The sequence below is a fragment of the Camelus bactrianus genome, chromosome 31, assembly GCF_048773025.1.
Source record: "Camelus bactrianus isolate YW-2024 breed Bactrian camel chromosome 31, ASM4877302v1, whole genome shotgun sequence".
Taxonomy (NCBI): Eukaryota; Metazoa; Chordata; class Mammalia; order Artiodactyla; family Camelidae; genus Camelus; species Camelus bactrianus.
Genome location: NC_133569.1, coordinates 19,026,655 through 19,046,480, shown reverse-complemented (window position 1 = coordinate 19,046,480; position 19,826 = coordinate 19,026,655). Strand labels below are relative to the sequence as shown.

The 19,826-nt window shown below is 43.8% G+C and overlaps 1 protein-coding gene across 1 annotated transcript in view; it reads left to right on the top strand.

The window, feature by feature from the left end:
* The window catches only part of DOCK5 (dedicator of cytokinesis 5), a 176,601-nt gene that overhangs the window by 36,633 nt on the left and 120,142 nt on the right, over positions 1–19,826 (top strand). Inside the window, exon 2 of the mRNA XM_074355684.1 lies at positions 10,720–10,803. Within this exon, the coding sequence (XP_074211785.1) occupies positions 10,720–10,803 (84 nt within the window). The remainder of the gene's footprint in view (positions 1–10,719; positions 10,804–19,826) is intronic.

Genomic DNA, 19,826 nt, shown 5'->3' with positions numbered 1-19,826 from the left:
GCTGACACACCTTTTCTTTTTATCATCAATGAATATCAATTTATCAAATACTTTTTCTGCATCTGTAGAGATTATCCTATGTTTTTTTTTTCTTTTCTCATCTTAATGTGGTGGATTACATTGATTTTTGATGGTCTTGGGGCTATTTAGAGGTGTGTTATTTAGTTTCCAGATATTCTAGAATTTTAAAAATGTCTTTTTGATATTGATTTTTAGTTTAATTCCATTGTAGTCAGAGAAAATGCTTTGGATGATTTGAATTCTTTTCGGTTACCTGGGACTTGTTCTGTTGCCTGACCACCATCATTTCTAGGTCTTTTTCTAGTGACTGATTTTTCTCCTAACTATTGGTGACATTTCCCTCCTTCCCTTCCCTGCCTGGTAATCGGGAACTGGGTATCGGACATTGTAAATTTTATCTTGCTGGGAGTTTGAGCCTTGTTCTGGGATGCAGTTGAGTTATGAGGAAACTTACATTCTTATCAGGTTTGCATTTGATCTTTATTCAGTGGGACCAGCTCAGCCAGTAGTCTCCGGCCAGCTTGTTGCATTACCAGGGCAATACTCTCCAGAGTACTCAGATCGGTGGCCATGTAGCCCAGGGTTTCTTGACTCAGGTTGTGAAGAATGTGTCCTGTTCCCAGTCTTGCGTGAGGCTTGGGACTTGTTCCTCCTGTTCTTTCCCAGTGGTTCTTTTCCTTGCCCTCAGGAATTCTCTTCATGTGCACGCACTGACCGGGAGTCACGTGCAGGCTCCAAGAGAAACTTCTGCAGCTCCTCCTCTGCTGATTCCCTGCCCTGCACATTTCAGCCGTCATGACTTCCTTGACTTCTCAACCTTTTCCTCATCTCAGGGTGACTGCTGGGTTCTGTTTGCATTTCTCCTCCCTGCACTTTTTCCTGAATATGCATTTGTAGATTGACCTCATCTGTTTCTCGTCTGTCAGGCATCACTCTCTTGCACTGAATACTATTCAATGTCTGCAGACCATTGTGTCATATTTTTGTCCATTTTCTGGGTGTTGAAGACAGGGTAGTTCAGTGATCCCTGATGGTTCCTCTGGTCCATTATGGCCACAAGTAAAAACGAACGTGTATTCTTTTAAGAGAGAAAAAATATTCCAAATTCTTACTGTATTTCCAGTTCCAAAAGATTAGCTCAGAGTTGTGTATCTTTTTGATTTCGTACTTGTGTTTTCTGTTATGCTGAAAGATAATTGTTCCAAAGACATTACCAATAGTTATCCATTTTTATGTTTCTTCTTATTTTATTCTTTTTTTCTTTTAATTTTTTAAATTGAAGTATAGTCAGTATACAACATTTAATTTCTGGTGAACAGCATAGTGATTCAGTTATACATATATATATATTTCTTTTCATATTCTTCTTCATTATAGGCTATTACAAGGTATTGAATACAGTTCCCTGTGCTCTACAGTAGGACCTTACTGTTTTTCTATTTTTATATATAGTAGTTAGTATCTGCAAATCCCAAATTCCCAGTTTTCCCTCCACTCCCCTCTTTCCCCACTGGTAGCCGTAGTTTGTTGTTTATGTCTGTGAATCTATTTCTGTGTTGTATCTTCTTGGTCTTAACAACAAACTAAGAGGTAGACAAAATACCAGTTTACAAATGTCACTTTATTCATGAGGAAACTGAAGACAAAAAGATGCAGTGACTCACCTGAGAATCCAGAATGGTAGCTTTTGGGCCAAGCTGCAGAAAGTACCTTTGATAGCTGGATTGTAATTTGGTTTCACCTTGATCTGTCACACACGGGGCTTCCATTTCTTTATTTATGGCACGACGAGATTTCTCTTCAGTGTCTAGCTCCTTCCTCAGCTCTTTGCTGTTCTGGTGCCCGCTTCCCTCCCAGCCACATGTACACACACTCTGTTTTCTCATGGTGCTTTCAGTAGGACATGCCTCTGGAGTATATAACACGGGAGAAGCCGGGCTTCAGTTCTGACACCTTCCTGAAGGTGACCTCTGTGGGGTAAGGGAGGCCTGTCGGGTTTGTCCTAGGACAGGTCCTGCGGAGATGTGAAGTCCAGGTCCAAAGCTGCTGCTGTCCTATTTGCATTTTCAGGCTGGTGATTTTAAGTTACAGGGTTTCCAGTCTGGTTAGGGATCATTCCTTTCCTCAGTGAACCGCATTTTTGTTTTTTATTAAATTGAAATGTGTTTTGCCTCAAATTCATGTACATACAGAAAAATAGGAGTTTTTTTTTTAAACGAGGGGAGGATTAGATTGATTGAATGATTGATTGACTTAATGGAGGCACTGGGGATTGAACCCAGGACCTCATGCATGCTAGGCATGCACTCCACCACTGAGCTATGCTCTCCCTGCCCCGGAATATTTTTGACTGTCATTTCAAAGTGCTTGTCCAGATTCCACAGTGATCGGTGGCTTTTATGTTTAGGATCTCTGTTCCTCAGTGATGATTTCTGTCCATTAGGTAGATGCTGCAAACTCAACTCAGTCTTACATCTGACCATTATTATCACAGATCTGTTTCATTTTTATCTGTATAGCAGAAAGAACCTGATGATAATGCCGTATTTGAGTGGGGGAAGGTGTTCTGCGCTTGTTACTAAGTTAATTTCTTTACTTGTCATTAAAACCCTGCCTTAGCGGCCCTCTGATTTTTTTTTTTTTTAACTTTTCCTTAATAAGAAAGAGGTCAGTTGAAAAGAACATAAGCTACCGGGACTTGAAGCGTGGTGACATTCGAATGTGTACCGCTAGTGTTACATCCGGACTGAGAGGGTGATAGTGAGTAACACCCTGGATCCTCAGTTGAATCACTGCAGTGATGCTTGGAAGAGGCAGCAAGAAAATAGTTCAAATGACTAAACTATCCCCCTGCTCTCATGCTGCTTCTTGGGGGAGCTCTGTACTTAGCTGCCTGCAGTAAAATGGGTTTGCTGTCCTTAAGGACATCTGCCCTCCATTGTCCAATCCCTTGACTTTGGCTGGGCCTTTGAAGCTAGCTTGTTCTGTCCCCTGTGCAGTCCCTTCCTGAATCCCAGTTTGTGTTGAATGGCTTCCACTGTCCTATTGGTGAGGGTGGTGGTGTCCATCTTTGAGGATGTGGCTGCCACCGTACTCAAAGTGGGAAGTTGGACAGGGCCAGAAAGGGGAAGGGTGAAAGGGGAAGGTGTCATTTACTCCGTGTCTCCCAGGGCTTGTCATTGTCTCAGGGGCTCTGTATACATTCTCCTCTGTGGGCTTTGCAAAACCAAAGGAAGAATAAACTGTTGCCTCTGTTTTTATATTTAGGGAAGCCTTGGGGGAAAGCGCCTCATGTTTCTAGAACAGAGTTTCTATTCTGTAATTTCGAGTTGCTTTGTTTTTAGCTTACCTCCTTTGCATATTCTAAGGAGACTTAATTTCCCATTAATTTAAATGAGATGGCTTATAGGTCATCACTTGGCACCAGTGAGGAATTAAATAAACTGTAGTTGAGTTTATAACTGTGAAATAGCTCTCCCATTAAAGATATATGTATCTATTCTGGCCACAGATAGATCTAATCCTGAAAAGAGGGATTTCTAAAGAATAGCCAACTAACCGGTCATGAACTCCTCCATTCTCCCAGAAGCTCTGGAGAACAAAGGTGAGACTCCGGTAAGAGCTGACTCCGAGGGAGGACTGCTGCTGAGAAGTCAGGCTCACGGCCTCATCTGAGAGCCCCTGGTCTGGATGGCTAGTTTGGAGCCTAACTGGAATGATCAGCATAAAACTGTGTTTGTTTGTTTGTTTTATTCCTAGGGTCGTACCTCCTATTGAAGTTGATTCTCTGATCCTGGTAGTAGACTGGAATTAAAGAGCAAAAGGAAAAAGTTGAAATGGCATTATTTCATTCTTTTTTATGGCTGAGTAGTATTCCATTGTGTGTATATGTATATACATATACATATACCACATCTTCTTTATCCAGTCCTCTGTCAGTGGACATTTAGGTTGTTTTCGTGTCTTGGCTATTGTAAATAGTGCTGCTATGAACATTGGGGTGCATGTCTCAAAAAAAAATAGTTTTTGTCTTTTTCAGATGTATGCCCAGGAGTGGGATTGCTGGATCATATATTATAGTATGTCTATTTGTAGTTTTTTAAGGAACCTCCATACTGTTCTCCAAAGTGGCTGCACCAGTTTACATTCCCACAAGCAGTGTGGGAAGCTTCCCTTTTCTCCACACCCTCTCCGGCATTTATTATTTGTAGACGTTGAGATGATCATACTAAGTGAAGTACGTCAGACAGAGAAGGACAAATATCATATGATATCACTTACATGTGGAATCTAAAAAAATACAAGTGAATTTATTTACAGAACAAATAGACTCACAGACATATAGAAAACAAACTTATGGTTACCAAAGGGGAAAGCAAGGGGGAAGGAGGGGTAAATTAGGAGTTTGGGATTGACAGAATCACATCACTATACATAAAATAGATAAACAACAAGGACCTACTGTACAGCACAGGGAACTATACTCAATATCCTATAATAACCTATAATGGAAAAAATATATATGTAACGGAATTACTTTGCTGTACACCTAAAACTAACACAACATTGTAAATCAACTGTACTTCAATTTTTAAAAATCTAAAAAAGACAAAGACAAAGTAGAAAAAAAAATCTACTCGGCCTTCTTGGATATCATTGCATTGAATCCAGGAGAAAATAAAGTTGAGGTGTGCCTTTTTAGTTTTCAGAGTTTCTATGGCTGAAAGTAGGCAGATTAAGATAGTAATGAAAAAAAATGAAATTTGATCGTCTTGATAGTATTTTGAATGGTAAACAACTCAAATTGGGACCTCATTCTGTGTTTGTGGGGTCTTTTCTAGATTACCTAGATCTTCTAGGTTTTCTTTTCTTAGATTCTACCGAAAGACTAGTAGAAAATGTCATTTTTCAGTTATTCTTCAGGGGGTTGTAACTGGAGGATTCATGAAAGAATTGAATTCATTAGAAAGATTAACTACCAGTTACCCACTGACTTTTCATTGTCAGAACCAATCCTTATTTGGGGGCCTGTATGTTTTGCTGGTTTCTTGTTGCATAATCCTAAGACCTCAAATTTCTTCTCTTCTTTCCCTCTCTCATGTAAGCCTGATGTGAAAAGGAAGTCCAGGCCAAATCAAAGGTTTGGTGAAACGCAAACTGTTCTACATTGTAGACATACTGTCTTGTCTGGTTGGCTCTGCAAAATTGTGCTTTTGGGACGTAAGCAGCACGCTGCTCAGGGAAGAGTTCCCACAGCGTGTCTCTCTCAGCCTCGCACTCAGCAGCCAGCACGGCGGCTCCCACACAGCGACTCCCGGTTCTTGTTTAATTTCCTCAGACGAAGCAAGAGATTGCAGTGGTGCCTGCTCGTTCAAAATGCACAACTTGTTTCTCTCGCCTCTTATCATCACCTCATGAATCAGAGGAAGTCGGGGCCACAGGGACCTTTAGAGACATCTGGTCCAATGTCTAGTTTACAGATGGGAATCCGAGGCCCAGACTAACCCATCCAAGGTCATGCCTGTGTACGTGGTGGAGCTGAGTCTTTGTTTTCTGTTGAGAAATCGCTGAGTTACAATGTTGTGTTAGTTTCTGGCTTACAGCATAGTGATTCAGTTATCTATCTATATATATATATATATTCTTTTTCATTATAGTGTATTTCAAGATATTGAATATAGTTCGCTGTCCTTGTTTATCTGTTTTGTATATAGAAGTTTGTATCTGCTCATTCCAAACTCCTAATTTATCCCTCCTCGAGTCTTCATTTTTATTTAATCCGGAGGGTTTCCTTCGTTCCCCCTTTCTCTGTCTTTCTCTGTAACAGTTACTCACATCCCAGGGAGAAGACGCTCCAGGGAGTGTATTAATTATGTGCCAGTTCTGGAAGCAGTACCAGACAAGCAGACATGATTCCCCAGTCACTGATTTGTATGATCTGGCTTGATTTGGGAAGTGGAGTCTCACTGAATGAGAGACTTCTAAGGCAGACAACATAATGAGAGTCTGTCAGGCTCCTTTCTCTGCTTCTGGGCTATCGGAGGGCATTCCTTTGCCATCCAGGACCAGCCTGGTAAAATGAGATGAATGGGGCATCACAGGACCACGTTGGTACCAGCTTTGCTGCTTGTAAAGCTGGGTTCCTTGGGGGCAAAGTGCTTCCCCCTTCTGAGTCTCAGTTTCCTCATTAAATAATGTGGTTAGTTAGCGCCCACCGGACACAGTTACTGTATCGCCTATGGAAGTGAAACTAAAGTGCAGCGGCAACGAGGTGCGTAGAGAGGGTAGGATGGACTCGGTTCTCAGGTCTGCGGTGAGTGAGAAGAGACGACGGCTGGAACTGATGGGAAACTTGTGGACACTTCTGCCCAAAGACATCAAACAGGTGGTACAGATGTCCTGTAACTGGTGACTTGTCACTCCAGTGAAAGGCATTGTCGAAGGATGTGTTTCCCATGTGAGTCTCTTCAAAGGCTTGGCTTGGAAAGGCAGATTCTCTCCTGTAATCAGCAAAAAGAGGCCAGAGAGGGGATCTGATACCCCTTTCCTGGGTGGTGGGAAACCACAGCTGCTGCTCCCGAGGGAGGCAGAAGTGCCCTGAAGTTTGGGGAAGAAGTGGTGAATAACTGAATTGATCAGCGGATTTTATAAAAGTCACTCTTGTGCCTGGAGCACCTTCGTGGGGCCTCGTCCAGTGCCTTGGAATGTGACAGACACAGATGACTGCGTAACCAGGTTCCCCACTGGTGAGGAGTTTACCTTCTGATTGCTGGCAGATGATAGATAACACAGATTATCTGTGATGAGAAACCCAAACTGTGTTGGAAGGAAAAGGTGGGGGGCTCGGAGAAGCAGGAGATCCTTGCAGGGTGATGGGGAATCAGTAATCATTTATGGAATTGTGAATGTGAGCTTCTCAGTGCTAGGAAGAGAAAGATATGCTGTTGTTCCAGGCAGAGGTAATCCATGAATTGAGCACAGAATTTAGGGGAGAATAGAAAAGTCTTGCCTGGAGCAGAGGGTGGAATTTGGCAGATGTTGGAGGCAGAGGTGGATAGTTAAGGAGGGGATAATTTGGGGAGCACTTTGTCAGGCTTTGGAGTCTAGGATTTCGGGAAACCTAATAGTCTATGGTGTGTGTGAGTGTGTGTGTGAGTGTGTGTGTTCGTTCGTGTTCGTGTGTGTTCACACCAGTCCTTGGTAGGTGTTTGTGCTTGGAGCTGCCATTGCTGGGGGCCAGCTCTGAGAGCTTCTGCTCACTTTCCTGATGACTAAGAGCAAGGGAGAGGTGACGCTTGGTCATTACACAACACAGTGTGACACAGCGACCTCACTACTTCCGGATTCCATCTGCTGGTGGGGCTGCTGGAAGGAACCAGTTCAGTGGGAGGTGGTGAATGGGGGCTCGGGGGAGTCAGGGATGGGAGAGCCACATTTTCTCTAGAAAACCAGCTACGTCCTTAGTGGGCAGACACTTGCATCAACTGGCTGTCAGACGAAGGAAGTGAACTTCAGTGGAATAGTAGCTGTGGCTTATGGCCCACAAAGGTGTCTAACACCCAGAACTAACCTCTCCTTCTGAATTCTGTGCAGTTTCTCCTCACCCACCTCATCAGTCAGTCCTTGTTCTGAATGCATGGTATAGTCCAAAAGCTCAGTAGTAAAGCAATTCCAACAGTATCTGTTTAGGTTTCTGTGCCAAGACTCTGGACTTTGGGTGATTCTCTTCAAAAAGAGAGGCCACTTGAGAAAGGTGGCTGGAGGTGTGCGCCTACCTTTGACGGACAGATGGACTGTGCTGAAGGGAAAAGCACACAGTGAGGCTGCAGATCAAGGTGCGGTGCTGGCTCAGGGAGGATCGGTAGGTCTCCACGACTGGCAAATGCCAGGGACACCTTTCTTCCCTTTTTAATGGCCCTTGTGGGATCCGGCAGATGGATTGATGGATCTAGTGACCAGACCAGCCTCCTCTGCTCATCAGAGCTGCAGAGTTTGGGAGCATCGTGGTCTCCTTAGATCGTCAGGTCAGTGGGTGGAACCGAATCTTTAAGATGGTTCTTTTTCCCTGGAAGAATGTAGATCACTCATCCTGAGTGAGAGCAAGAAATAAATCAATCTGACACAACATTGTAAAATGATTATAAATCAATAAAAAATGTTTAAAAAAAAAAAGAAAGAAATCAACTTTAAAAAAACACTTTTTTGAAGTCTAATTGACATATCATAAAATCCACCCATTTTTAAGCATATAGTCCATTGATTTTTAATAAGTGCGCAGTTACATGACCATCACCACAAGCCAGTCCAGTTTTAGGATGTTTCCGTCTCTCCTGTAAAGCTCCCTTGTGCTTCCTGTGCTCAGTTACCATTCCCACCCCCAACCTCAGGAACTGATCACCTGCCCCGCATCTCTGATGGATGTGTCTATTCTGGACATTGTATATACGTGGAAACTTAACATATGTTTTGTGCATAAGACTTTCATGTAACGTTTCTGAAGTTTGTCCACATTGTGGTCTGTGTTTGTGATTCATTCCTTTTTATTGATGAGTAATATTCCACTGTAGGGATATACCATCCATTTATTCATCCATTCATCCTTCACCTGATGAGCTGTTTCTGGTTTTTGGTGATTGTGAATAAGGCTGCTATATTGGTTTCTTGTGGCTGTCATAACAAACTACCACAAACTTGGTGGCTTAAAACAACAGAATTTTATTCTGTCACAATTCTGAAGCCCAGACGTCTAACATCAAGGTGTCAACTGGCTGTGCCCCTTCCAGCTGCTGTAGGGGAGATTCCATTCCTTGTGTCTTCTGGCTTCTAGTGATTGTGGTACCTCAACTTGAGGTCACATCACTTCTACCTCTGCCTCCATCCTCCCGTTGCCTTCTCTTCTGTGCGTCTCTCAGAACGTCCTGTCTCTCTCTCATCAAAGTGCAAGTGATTGTGTTGAGGACACACACTGAATATTCAGAATAACCTCCTCTCAGTACCCTTAACTTGCTCAGGGTTTGTTTGTTTGGTTTTTTTTGCCACATAAGGAAGCATTCAGAGGTTCCAGAATCTGATGTGTACTAACTACTCAGCCATAAAAAAGAAGAAAATAATGCCATTTGCAGCAACCTGGATGGACCTGGAGATTATCATACTAAGTGAAGTAAGCCAGAAAAAGAAAAAAAAGGACCATTTGATATCACTTATATGTGGAATCTAAAAAATGACACAAATGAACTTACTTACAAAACAGAAACAGACTCACTGACATAGAAAGCAAACTTACTTACAGCGGAGGGGAAAGGGGAGGGTGGAGGGATAAATTGGGAGTTGGGGATTTGCAGATACTAACTACTATATATAAAATAGATAAACAATAAGGTTCTACTGTATAGCACAGGGAACTATATTCAATATCTTGTAATAAGCTGTAATGAAAAACAGTTTGAAAAATAATATATATGTATATAACTGAATCACTATGCTGTATACTAGAAATTAATACAACATTATAAACCGACTACACAATTAAAAAAAAACCAATCTGATGGGGATATCCTTTGGGGGCGATTTTTCTGTCTCCCACAGCAGCTAAAATTTTCACATAAAGTTTCTGTGTAGACATGCTTCCATTTCCCTTTGTAGATAACTGGGTGCGGAATTGCTGGATTGTATGTAAATCTATGTTTAACTTTCTAAGGAACCGCTAAACTCTTTTCTGAAGAGGCATATCATTTTACATTCCTACCAGGAGTGTTTGAGGGTTCCAGTTTCTCCACATTCCTGCCAAGTCTGCCTTTTAAAAATCATAGCCATCCTAGAGGGTGTGAAGTGGAATCTCATCTGTGGTTTTAATTCGCATTCCCTGATGACTAACGGTGTGGGAGCAGCTTTTCTTGTGCTAACCAGTCATCATCTGTGACGCCCGGCACAGTGTCTCTTCAGAGCTCTTACCCATCTTAAAACTGGATTGTCTTCTTCTCGAGTTCTAAGAGGTCGTCTCCTGGTTTTCATGATCTGGTCCAGTCATTACCAATCCTAAGGACTGTGGTGATTGAGGTCACCTTGATGGGGATGTGCTGGGGCAGCCCATTTCCCCAGGGTGCCTAGAATTGGGGCAACGCAGCCACCCCTGCCTTGAAGCCTGCTTAAGTCTGTTTCCGGAGAGCAGGTGGGACTGACAAGCGGCCCCCTGTGTCAGGGAAGCTGGTAAGCTCAGTGGTGGTGTAGCCTGGCTCTTGTCTGACCCACAAGAGGACTGACCCACAGACCCCCACAATGTAGTCTCATCGTAGCCTGGTTTTTTTTCTTTCCTAACTCTCATCACCATTTTAACTCTGTTGTTGTTTCTGTAATAATATATTTACGATCTCTCTTCCCATGTTAGATTATTAAAAATCCCTTGGTACGGGGACCATGCATGTGTGTTTCAACACTCCGTCACTGGTCTCCAGCACGATTCTGCGGTACATAGTAGGCAGCCAACCAGTATTTGCTGGATGGAGGAATGACAGTAAAATACCAGTCATGGGGGCCCAGGAGGACGTTCTCTGCTTCGCGGTGGGTGATTCACGTGAAATGATGAAAGAGAGGGTTATGTGTTCAAGAAGTGGCTCGCTCACTGCTGGATGTGCTCTTCGGTGACCTGTGTCTTAACTGCCACTGACGCCATTTCTCCCCACTTTTGTTTCTCATTTCCAGCCATCTATAACTTCAATGCCTCCCAAGATGTGGAGCTGTCGCTGCAGATTGGAGACACAGTTCACATCCTGGAGATGTATGAGGGTAAGTCTGGATGGCCTTCTGCCAGACGGGGGTGGGGGTGGGAGGGGCAGGCAGGAACAGGGGATGTTACTTATTAATGACGCACTCAGAGCAGACAGCAACATACTTTGTTTCCTGAAGCAGGGTGGTAACACTCCAGGAAGTGCTCAGGTTATACAGTCTTATACGGAGGGCGATTTCAAAACAGCCAGCTGGGTGCGTTAAGTGCAGGTGTGCCTGGACACCCAGAATCAAAGTACAAGGCTCTGTGGGGCGCCAGCCACTGGACGCAGAAGGAACGGATGCAGTGCTGGCTCCGAGGGACACCGGGCTGGCAGGAGCTCGGACGAAGCGCTGCTGGTTATGTGGCTCTTTCTACTCAGCACTGAATGTTGCCAGACTGGGGAAGAAGTGAGGGAGAGATTTACTGATGATATCAATTCCATGGTGTCCCTAAGTCACCGGCACACTAGGACCATCTGTTTATCCTCTTGAACTCCTTTGCCTGTTGAAACCATGGGTCCCCCAAGCCTTACTCGGTCACATCGCTTTGTCAGGGGCCTGGTTCAACCACTCTTTCTAGTCTTTGATGACACACTTTTCTTCATTGTACAGGTAAAAGGCACACGTTCAGATTCCACATGGGCTTGAAAAGAATGTATATTTTACAGTTACTGGGCACAAAGTTCTATGGATGAGAATTAGTTTCTGATCTTGTTTCTCTTTTTCTCCCCCTAGATTTGCTACATGCTAACATTTTTTTCCTGCTTTTTCTGTCACTGAGAGAACTGAGTTAAATATTCCACCACGATTGCAGTTTGTATCAATTTACAATGATGTCAGTTTTGTGCTTTCTGTGTTCTCAGGCCTGTTTTTAGGTGTATACAACTTTAGAATTGGTACATTAGATCATTCCAGCTTTGTCGATTGATTGATTGATAATTTCAACTTTTAATTCCTGTCTGTAAAACTTTCTAAATCGTTACCTTCACCTGCACTGATGCTTTTTTCCCTATTCTGTTTTGTCTGAAATTCCAGCCAGTTCACTGGCAGTGCCGGGGTTCCAGTTTTTTTGTCCTTCTGGCCCCACAAGGCTATCAGAAATACTGCTCAGCCACTCGGGAACCTTTTCTTAATTCAGCAGCTGCCCCAGAGGAAAGCATCCCCCAATGCTGGCCTCATCTTTCCGAGTTTGGTCTTTTTCAGATCTAGACCTGGTAATTCTTCACTTTACCATGTGAGCTCCTGTGTGTGTGTGTCTGTGTGTCTGTGTTTTCCAGCTTTTCTGTTTGACCTGCGGCGTGTGGGATGACAGAGTGGAGAGTTGATCTGAATTTGAGTAGATGGTATCTTTTAAATACATTTTGTATTCTTTTTTTTTTTTCATTTTTATGTGACCCCAACATGCTTCTTGAAATAGTTAATTGAAGCACTTTGTCCTCATAGGGTTCGTATTAGTGGCAATTTTAAGTGTGTGTACTATTTATACTTTACCGAGCAATCTCTGAGTTGACCAGTGAGCATTCCCAAAAGTGGCATTCCTGCGGAACAAGCTGAGGTGGTCACTGAGCTTAGCTGAATATAAATATAAACACACAAGCTCGTCCATGTCAAATACCTTCTGGGGCTCAAATCCAGAAGCCACCTGCATCCATCTAATGTATTGTGACTCACACAGGGGTACGCTTGCCAGAAGTGCTGGCCTGGCTAATAGACAATCATACAAAAAGCTGTTACTTTATCATGGCTGCATCTGGAATGTGATGATCCAGGTGCTATAGGTCCTGGCTGCAAGAAGCCGATTTTCTTAATTTTTTTTTTTTTAGTGGGAGAGAGGTAATTAGGTTTATTTAATTATTTATTTTAATGGACGTACAGGGGATTGAACCCAGGACCTCGTGCCTGCTAAGCATGCGCTCTACCATTTGAGCTGTACCCTCTCCCCCGCTTTTCTTATTATTTTCTTATTAATCCATAATATATGTGGGATGCCAGACACAGAATTCTTTTCTTTTTTTACATAGTCAGTTTACAATGTAATATGAAAATGAATATATGTATGTTCAGGTATGACTGAAGCATTATGCTGTTGACCAGACACAGAATTCTTTCATCTCGAAGAAGGACGCCAGTACCCAATCTGTAGAAGTGGACGTGTGCCAAGGAAAGGGGAGACTTAGAATATGAACTCATTCAGTTCATTAACTACCAAATGGCGCGTCAGCTTTACAGAGACTCTTAGACTGGCTTACGTTTTAAAATAGTGTTTATTTTATGGGATTAATTTTTTTAATAGTGCATGCGCCTTGCCAGATGCAGTGGTAGGTTCTTCTATCTGATGAGTACTCTGAGTTCTTGGCTGGGTTCTCAAATTCCTTGCTGCTTCCAGGCAGTTCAGGACGAAGTGAGGGCAGGAGTGCTTTGCAAACGTTCAGCGTGATGGAAACGCTGAGTAATCATTCGGGTTCTATCTCTCCTCCCCCATCTCCTCTTTCCTTTAAAAAAAAGTAAACAAAATTGCAAACACCCACAGGACTGCCCGATGGAATTTAAGGGTAATGCCGGCACGGCTTCATGGCCCTGGGGGTTGTGCCTTTCAGCTTCCTGTCGGCTGTGTCTCCAGGGGTGTCCCCCACCCAGCCCTGCGCGCCCTGCCGCACCCTGCCTCTGAGATATTTGCACACCAGACCTGTGTGTGCTCTTCCAGTGTGGCATGAGTCCACTTTTCTGGAACCCAGACTTGATAAGTTCTTTTCTGCCCACAGGCCACAGCAGGATACCATTTAGAACTCTCCTCTTGTTGTTTCCTGCTCTGTGGTAGATGAATGATTATGAAAGCGGTAGCTCCTTGAGGACAAAGGCTGTTCCTCCTTCGTCTGTAGGGCACGTGCCTTGCACAGCTTTAGCCGACAGTAGGTGCTCGGCGAGTCTGGGACGAGTTCAGATGAATAGGAGACCAAGGCAGGCTAGTGTGGAGGGTCAGGGGGTTGTCACCGCCACAGAGCCCCAGAGAGTACAGGGCGGGGCTGCTTTTCTCCTTCCATGACAGGCCAGCATCTCCAGCCCTGTGCAGACTACAGAAGGATTTGGTTATTGCATGAGCTTCTTTTTAAAATAACAGCTTTATCGAGATAGGTTTCTAACACCAGTTTACCCATTAAAGTAGACAATTCAACGGTTATTTACAAAGTGCTATTGACAGCGCTGGGCAATCATCATCACTGTCTACTTTTAGAATGTTTTCGTTATCCCTGAAAGAAACCCTCTGCCCATTAGTGGTTATTACACCCCAGCTCCAGGAAACCACTAACCTAATTTCTGTCTCTATAGGTTTGCTACTTCTAGACATTTCCCGTAAATGGAATCATTTAATGTGTAGTCCTTTGTGACTGGCTTCTTCTATTTAAAATAACCTTTTCAGACCTCACACTGATCAGAACGGCCATCATTAAAAAGTCTACAAATAACAGATGCTGGAGAGGGTGTGGAGAAAAGGGAAACCTTCTACAGCGTTGGTGGGAATGAAAATTGGTGCAGCTATCACGGAGAACAGGATGGAGGTTCCTTAAAAAACTAAAAACAGAGCTACTATATGATCCAGCAATCCCACTCCTGGGCATATATTCAGAGATAACTCTAATTCAAAAAGATACATGCACCCCAATGTTCATAGTAGCACAATTTACAATAGCCAAGACATGGAAACTGTCCATCGACAGATCATTGGATAAAGAAGATACACACACACACACACTGCATATACATATATATACAATGGAATACTACTGAGCCATAAAAAAGAATGAAATAATACCATTTGCAGCAACATGGATGAACCTAGAGATGATCATACTAAGTGATGTAAGTCAGAAAGAGAAAGACAAATACCAGATGATATCATTTACATATGGAATCTAAAATATACAAATGAACTTATTTACAAAACAAAAGCAGACTCAGACACAGAAAACAAACTTATGGTTAACAAAGGGGAAAGGGGGTGAGGGAGAGATAAAGTAGGAGTTTGGGATTAGCAGATACAAACTATTACATATAAAATGGGTAAACAACAGGGTCCTACTGTATAACACAGGGAACTCTATCCAATATCCTGTAATAAGCCATAATGGAAAAGAATATGAAAAATAATATATATATACACACATATATATAATTGAATCACTTTGCTGTACACCAGAAACTAACACAACATTGTAAATCAACTATACTTCATGAAAAAATTTTAAAAAACAATCTTTTCAGGATTCATCCGTGTTGTAGCATGTGTTCCTACTTCATATCTTCATATTGCTAAATGATATTCGTTGTATACATATATCACATTTTATTTATCCATCCTTCAGTTGATGGCTATTTGGGTTGTTACTTTTTAGCTATTATGAATAATGCTGCCTCCTTGAACTTTTGTGTGCAAGTTTTTGTATGGACGTATGTTTTTGTTTCTCCGGGCTGTATCCCAGGAGTGGAATTGCAGGATCGTATGGGAACTCTGTGTTTAACCTTCTGGGGAACTGCCAGACTGACTGCTTGAGCTTTGGCTCCAAAAACAGGAGACCACAGTCCACATGAGAGAGCTTCCATCCCTCATCCCTTATCGCTGTTTCTCTCTGTAACCTTGCCCTTGAACGTCATTTGTTGCTAAAAATAAGAAGGAGGTGGAATTGACTGAAAGATTGTATGCTGTTCATCTTTTATAGAGCCCCGAGAATTGTTTACTTGCAGAAACTTGTCCAGGGGACAAAAATCTTCAAGGATCGAAGCAAGCGTTCTTGCCTCTCTTCCTGTCTGGCACCAGCCCGCCTGTGGTCATTGACGAGTCTTTGCTTTTTAACCAGACAGAAGGTTTGGCAGCGAGACAGCTGTTCTCTGTCTGAGTATTCTTTCCCCCTGCCCAGATCCATGAAGAAGTGTGGATACCCAGAGGGGATTCCACTTGTGGCCATTTGTGCGTTCAGCAGGACTGGCTGAGCAAGGATCGTGCCCTCAGGTGCCAAGGATGCTTACTGAGCACAGGAGACGTTCTGGGCACTGAGGTCACCTGAGTGACAAACAGGCAAGGTTCCTGCTCACGTAGGGTGCTCATTCATGGGTAGACAAAACAAGTGACCTAAATATATAAACAAAAGCATTGAGATACTTAAAAGTGCCATGGTGAGAAAAAGATGGTGTTACGTAGACCAGAGGTAGATGAGGGTGACAGAGAAGGTGAGGAGGAAGGACCACTTTAGATTGGATGCTTTTGTCTCTATCTTATCTGGCTTAACAGTGCCTGAGCAAACCATTTAAACTCTTTGTGTCATGGTCAGTGCATCTAAAATTGGGTCACTCTTGGAATTGAAAGTGATTAAATGATAGGGACTTGAAAGTTCAGGTTTCAGCATCCCTGCTGCCCTGAAGTGCTCCTGCCCTGGGGTAACCAAGTTCCAGGCACAAGTCATTTCATGCCCCGGGTTTGTTGTTCCACCAGCAGAATGCAGGTTTCCTGTGTTTGATTCCTGTCCATTGGTTAACTTGTTTTCAGCTCCATCAACCAGTCTCACGCTCGAGAGAGAGGTTGAGTGGTGTTAACAGTGATCTCTGGGGGTGAGCATGACACCATTGGCCCCTGTTGGAAATAACAAAGTGAGATAATGTCTCAGAGGCGTTCCAAGCTTTCCAGAGGCAGGCATGGCGTAGTTTTTATATTATTTCAGTGTGATTTGTAAAGACCCAGAGGAAAGCACAAAAGAGTGGATTGGAACCTGAGGAAACGGGCAATCCTGAAAAGTTGCAATAAGAAAAAGCGTTTGTGTCTATCTAAGAGGGCCTCTAGAATCTACCCAGGTTATGTCTTCTGTGTAGAATGAAGCCAGTTTTAAAATGAACCTTCATCAAGAAATCCACTCCCTTATGATATGAAAAAGAAAAAATTGGACTCTGACTTGGGCTGGACATGTTTTGCATCTTGTCCTTATAAAGTAGGCTTTTTTTGGGAAGTCTGAAAGGCAGGATTATGATGCATAGGTGAAGTTACCTGCCACCGAATTTGAGCTTCATAGGTGACAAAACTTTCCAGCAGAGGCATAAAGAAGAAGAGGGGGCATTTGAAGAGTGTTTTCCAAGAAGAGGCCTGATGAGCATCTTTCTGAGCTGCGGTGGTACAAACCTTGCATTGGACCACATGATGCAGTAAAGTCTTCCCACTCTTCACAATGTCTGATTCGAGAAACTGGACTATCACCTCCTACCATCCTGTGCAAGAGTGAGTCCAGCTGGCAGCCTTGTCACCCCTTTCTTGTTCCTCTTTTCTGTTCACTTCCTTCTCTGTGTGGTCAGCTGCACCCAGTGACCATAAAACAAACGAGAGGCCAAACCCAAACTGATTTTTAAAAATTGGCTCCTGACAGCATGTGTGCAAGTTGACTGTGTATAAGCTGAAATAAGACATTCGATGTCTTCATTAGCTTTCATCGACTTTTGTTACCCCCTTCGTCAAGATAACTGAAAGTTGATTTGCAATTCAGAATCCATTGTCTTGCCGTGTTCTAGTGGGGAAAACAGCTGCCTTTATCAAACGTTAAGTGGCAGTGAGCCCAACGGCTCGGATTTTATGACCAGGATTGCGTGCAAACATTTTGGCTCGAGTCTTGAAAGCAAATCAGGCCCCGTGGCATTTTGGTGAATGTGCCGGTCACTTCCCACATCTGTGTGACCTTTCCCTTGAGTACAGCAGGACACATGTTCCCGAGTTGTGTTTTTTCAGTAGGTGCGTGTCGCGGTAGGAATGTGTTGATGAGGAAAACTGATTAAAAAGTAGAGCAGATGACAATCTTATCCCAGGTTGATCAAGAAGACGCTACCAGGGGGAAGGTATAGCTCAGTGGTAGAGTGTGTGCTTAGCATGCACGAGATCCCGGGTTCAATCCCCAGTACCTCCGTTCATTTAAAAACAAACAAATAAATACAAACCTAATTACCTCCCCCCCAAAAAACCCCCCAAAAAATTAGCAGAGAAGAGAATATCTGCTCTTATTTTTCCTCCCATTTTCTACCATTTTCTTGGGGGAGGGAACATTTGGACAGGCTTCTGAAATTCCACCTTTAAAATTTTTTATTTACATCTGGGCAGGTGTGGAATCTTCTAGGACCAGAGTCAGAACCCTTTCCTGATTTCAGCCTTCATTCAGTTACTTCATCATGAACTGGTGCTTGGCGTTGGCCCATCTGGGCAGCTGGCCATGTGCTGAAGGAGGCAAGCGCAGGCTGCACGCAAAGATGTATTGGGGTTGCTCTGGAGGAAGGTTCTCGGGAGCGCTTGGTGTCCCGTGCGTTTTGGTCTCCGAGGGATCTTGGTGGGATCTAGGGGTCGAGAAGGAGGCAGAGTGGTGGGCAGGCTCCTTGCATTCCCATGCACGCACATGCCCACGCCTGGCTGCCTTCCCACCTCTGGATGCTGGCCGTTCACGCTACTGGGTGTGTAACTTTTATCAACAGTGCCTTGGCTATCTCATCCCCATTACGGATCTCAGGGCATCAATCACTGTTGGGCTGGGTCAGACTCGGTGAGGAATCCATGTGAAGAGAAAGGCCTAGAGGAAAGTTCAAAACTGATCGAGGGCCCGTCGGAATAAGATGCTTCTCCTCTTGCTTATGTCTGGAAAGAGAAGGCGAAATAGATGCCTCTGCTTTGCTCACGGCCATCGAGTCATTTATGAACTTTAAAAGCATGTAAGGAGACTTAGGCCTCATTAATATTAACTCTCTGCTAGAATGCCCCCATTTTACTCAACCTGCAGAGGCGAGTCGTTTTACAGAAAGCACTGGACGAGCAGAAAACACACCTGCCACGTGAGAACTTCCATTCTTTCCCATCTCTCTCCTCCACCTGGGCTTCAGGCTGAAAAATGGACGTGGCAAGACAGGAAGGATGCTTGTTAAAGAGGATGAGTCTAACCCTTCCATTCTGTCAGGGCATCCTCAGAGTTTGTCATTGGAAGGAGAAGATTGTATGTGTGTGTGTAGAATTTTGACAGCAGAAACAGAAGGCTTTAAATAACTGTACCTGGCAATTTAGTCTGTCTGCTAAGTGGCATGAACAATCAGTGCTAACTTCCTAACCTTGAGTGCTGGTGTGACGTTCACCATGAGGGACAGGAATCTTGTTATTAGGGTTGGAATTGAAGGATATGGGTGGGGAGTGGGGGGCACTTTTTCTTCTTTAGCCTCCTGTCAGGTTCATTGCCCACTGCCTGTTTAACTGGGCCCTCACGTCACCTCTCCTTTGACCTTTGAGTTCTTTGGGGGCTGCATTCAGTCTCCGCTCAGGCCCTGGGGTATTCACCACTGTCTTATGGGTTTTTTTTTTTTCTGAATCACCCACGTTATTTCTTCTTTTTCTTGTTCTCTTTCCCTTAAAGTTGTATTTTGTATCATTTTCTTGGAGGGGGGAGCTTTGTTGGAAAATCAAAGTCCACCTTCTGATCAGTCCTGAGGACTCTGGAGTGAAGTTCCCCCCACGTGGACTCCAGCTCCCTGCTTTTTGTTCATTGTCAGTCATTTCACGGTAATTTAGAGAGGTTCCACTCGCCCTCCCTGGGAGCACAGACATATACCTCGGACACAAGTGAAGGAGAACTCCGAAGAGCATCTCCTTCGGTCACCAGCGCAGGGGCCAGATGGCGGCCCTGAGAGCAGGAGCCAGTCCCGCGATTCTGTCTTTGGGTACCCGCAGTGCTCACTTTAGCTGGCGTTTTCCATGCCTCTGTGTGCCAGGCCTTGAGCTGGGGGCTCTCTTAGACTGCATCTCAGTTGTTACAGTCCTGGGAGATCAGAGTGACTGGTGCTTGTTTCATAAATGGGAACGTCAAGCTGAGGACACTGGAAGACATTCACACGGCTGTTAAATGGCTGGGCTGTGATTCCCGCTGGGGTCCCACGGAATCCAACTCGAGTGTTCTTTCCACATCTCAAGGCCCTTGAGGACATGACGCTTCTATGTGGGACGTAACATACAGTTTTCCACGGGAGCTGAGGTTCTTCTGCTT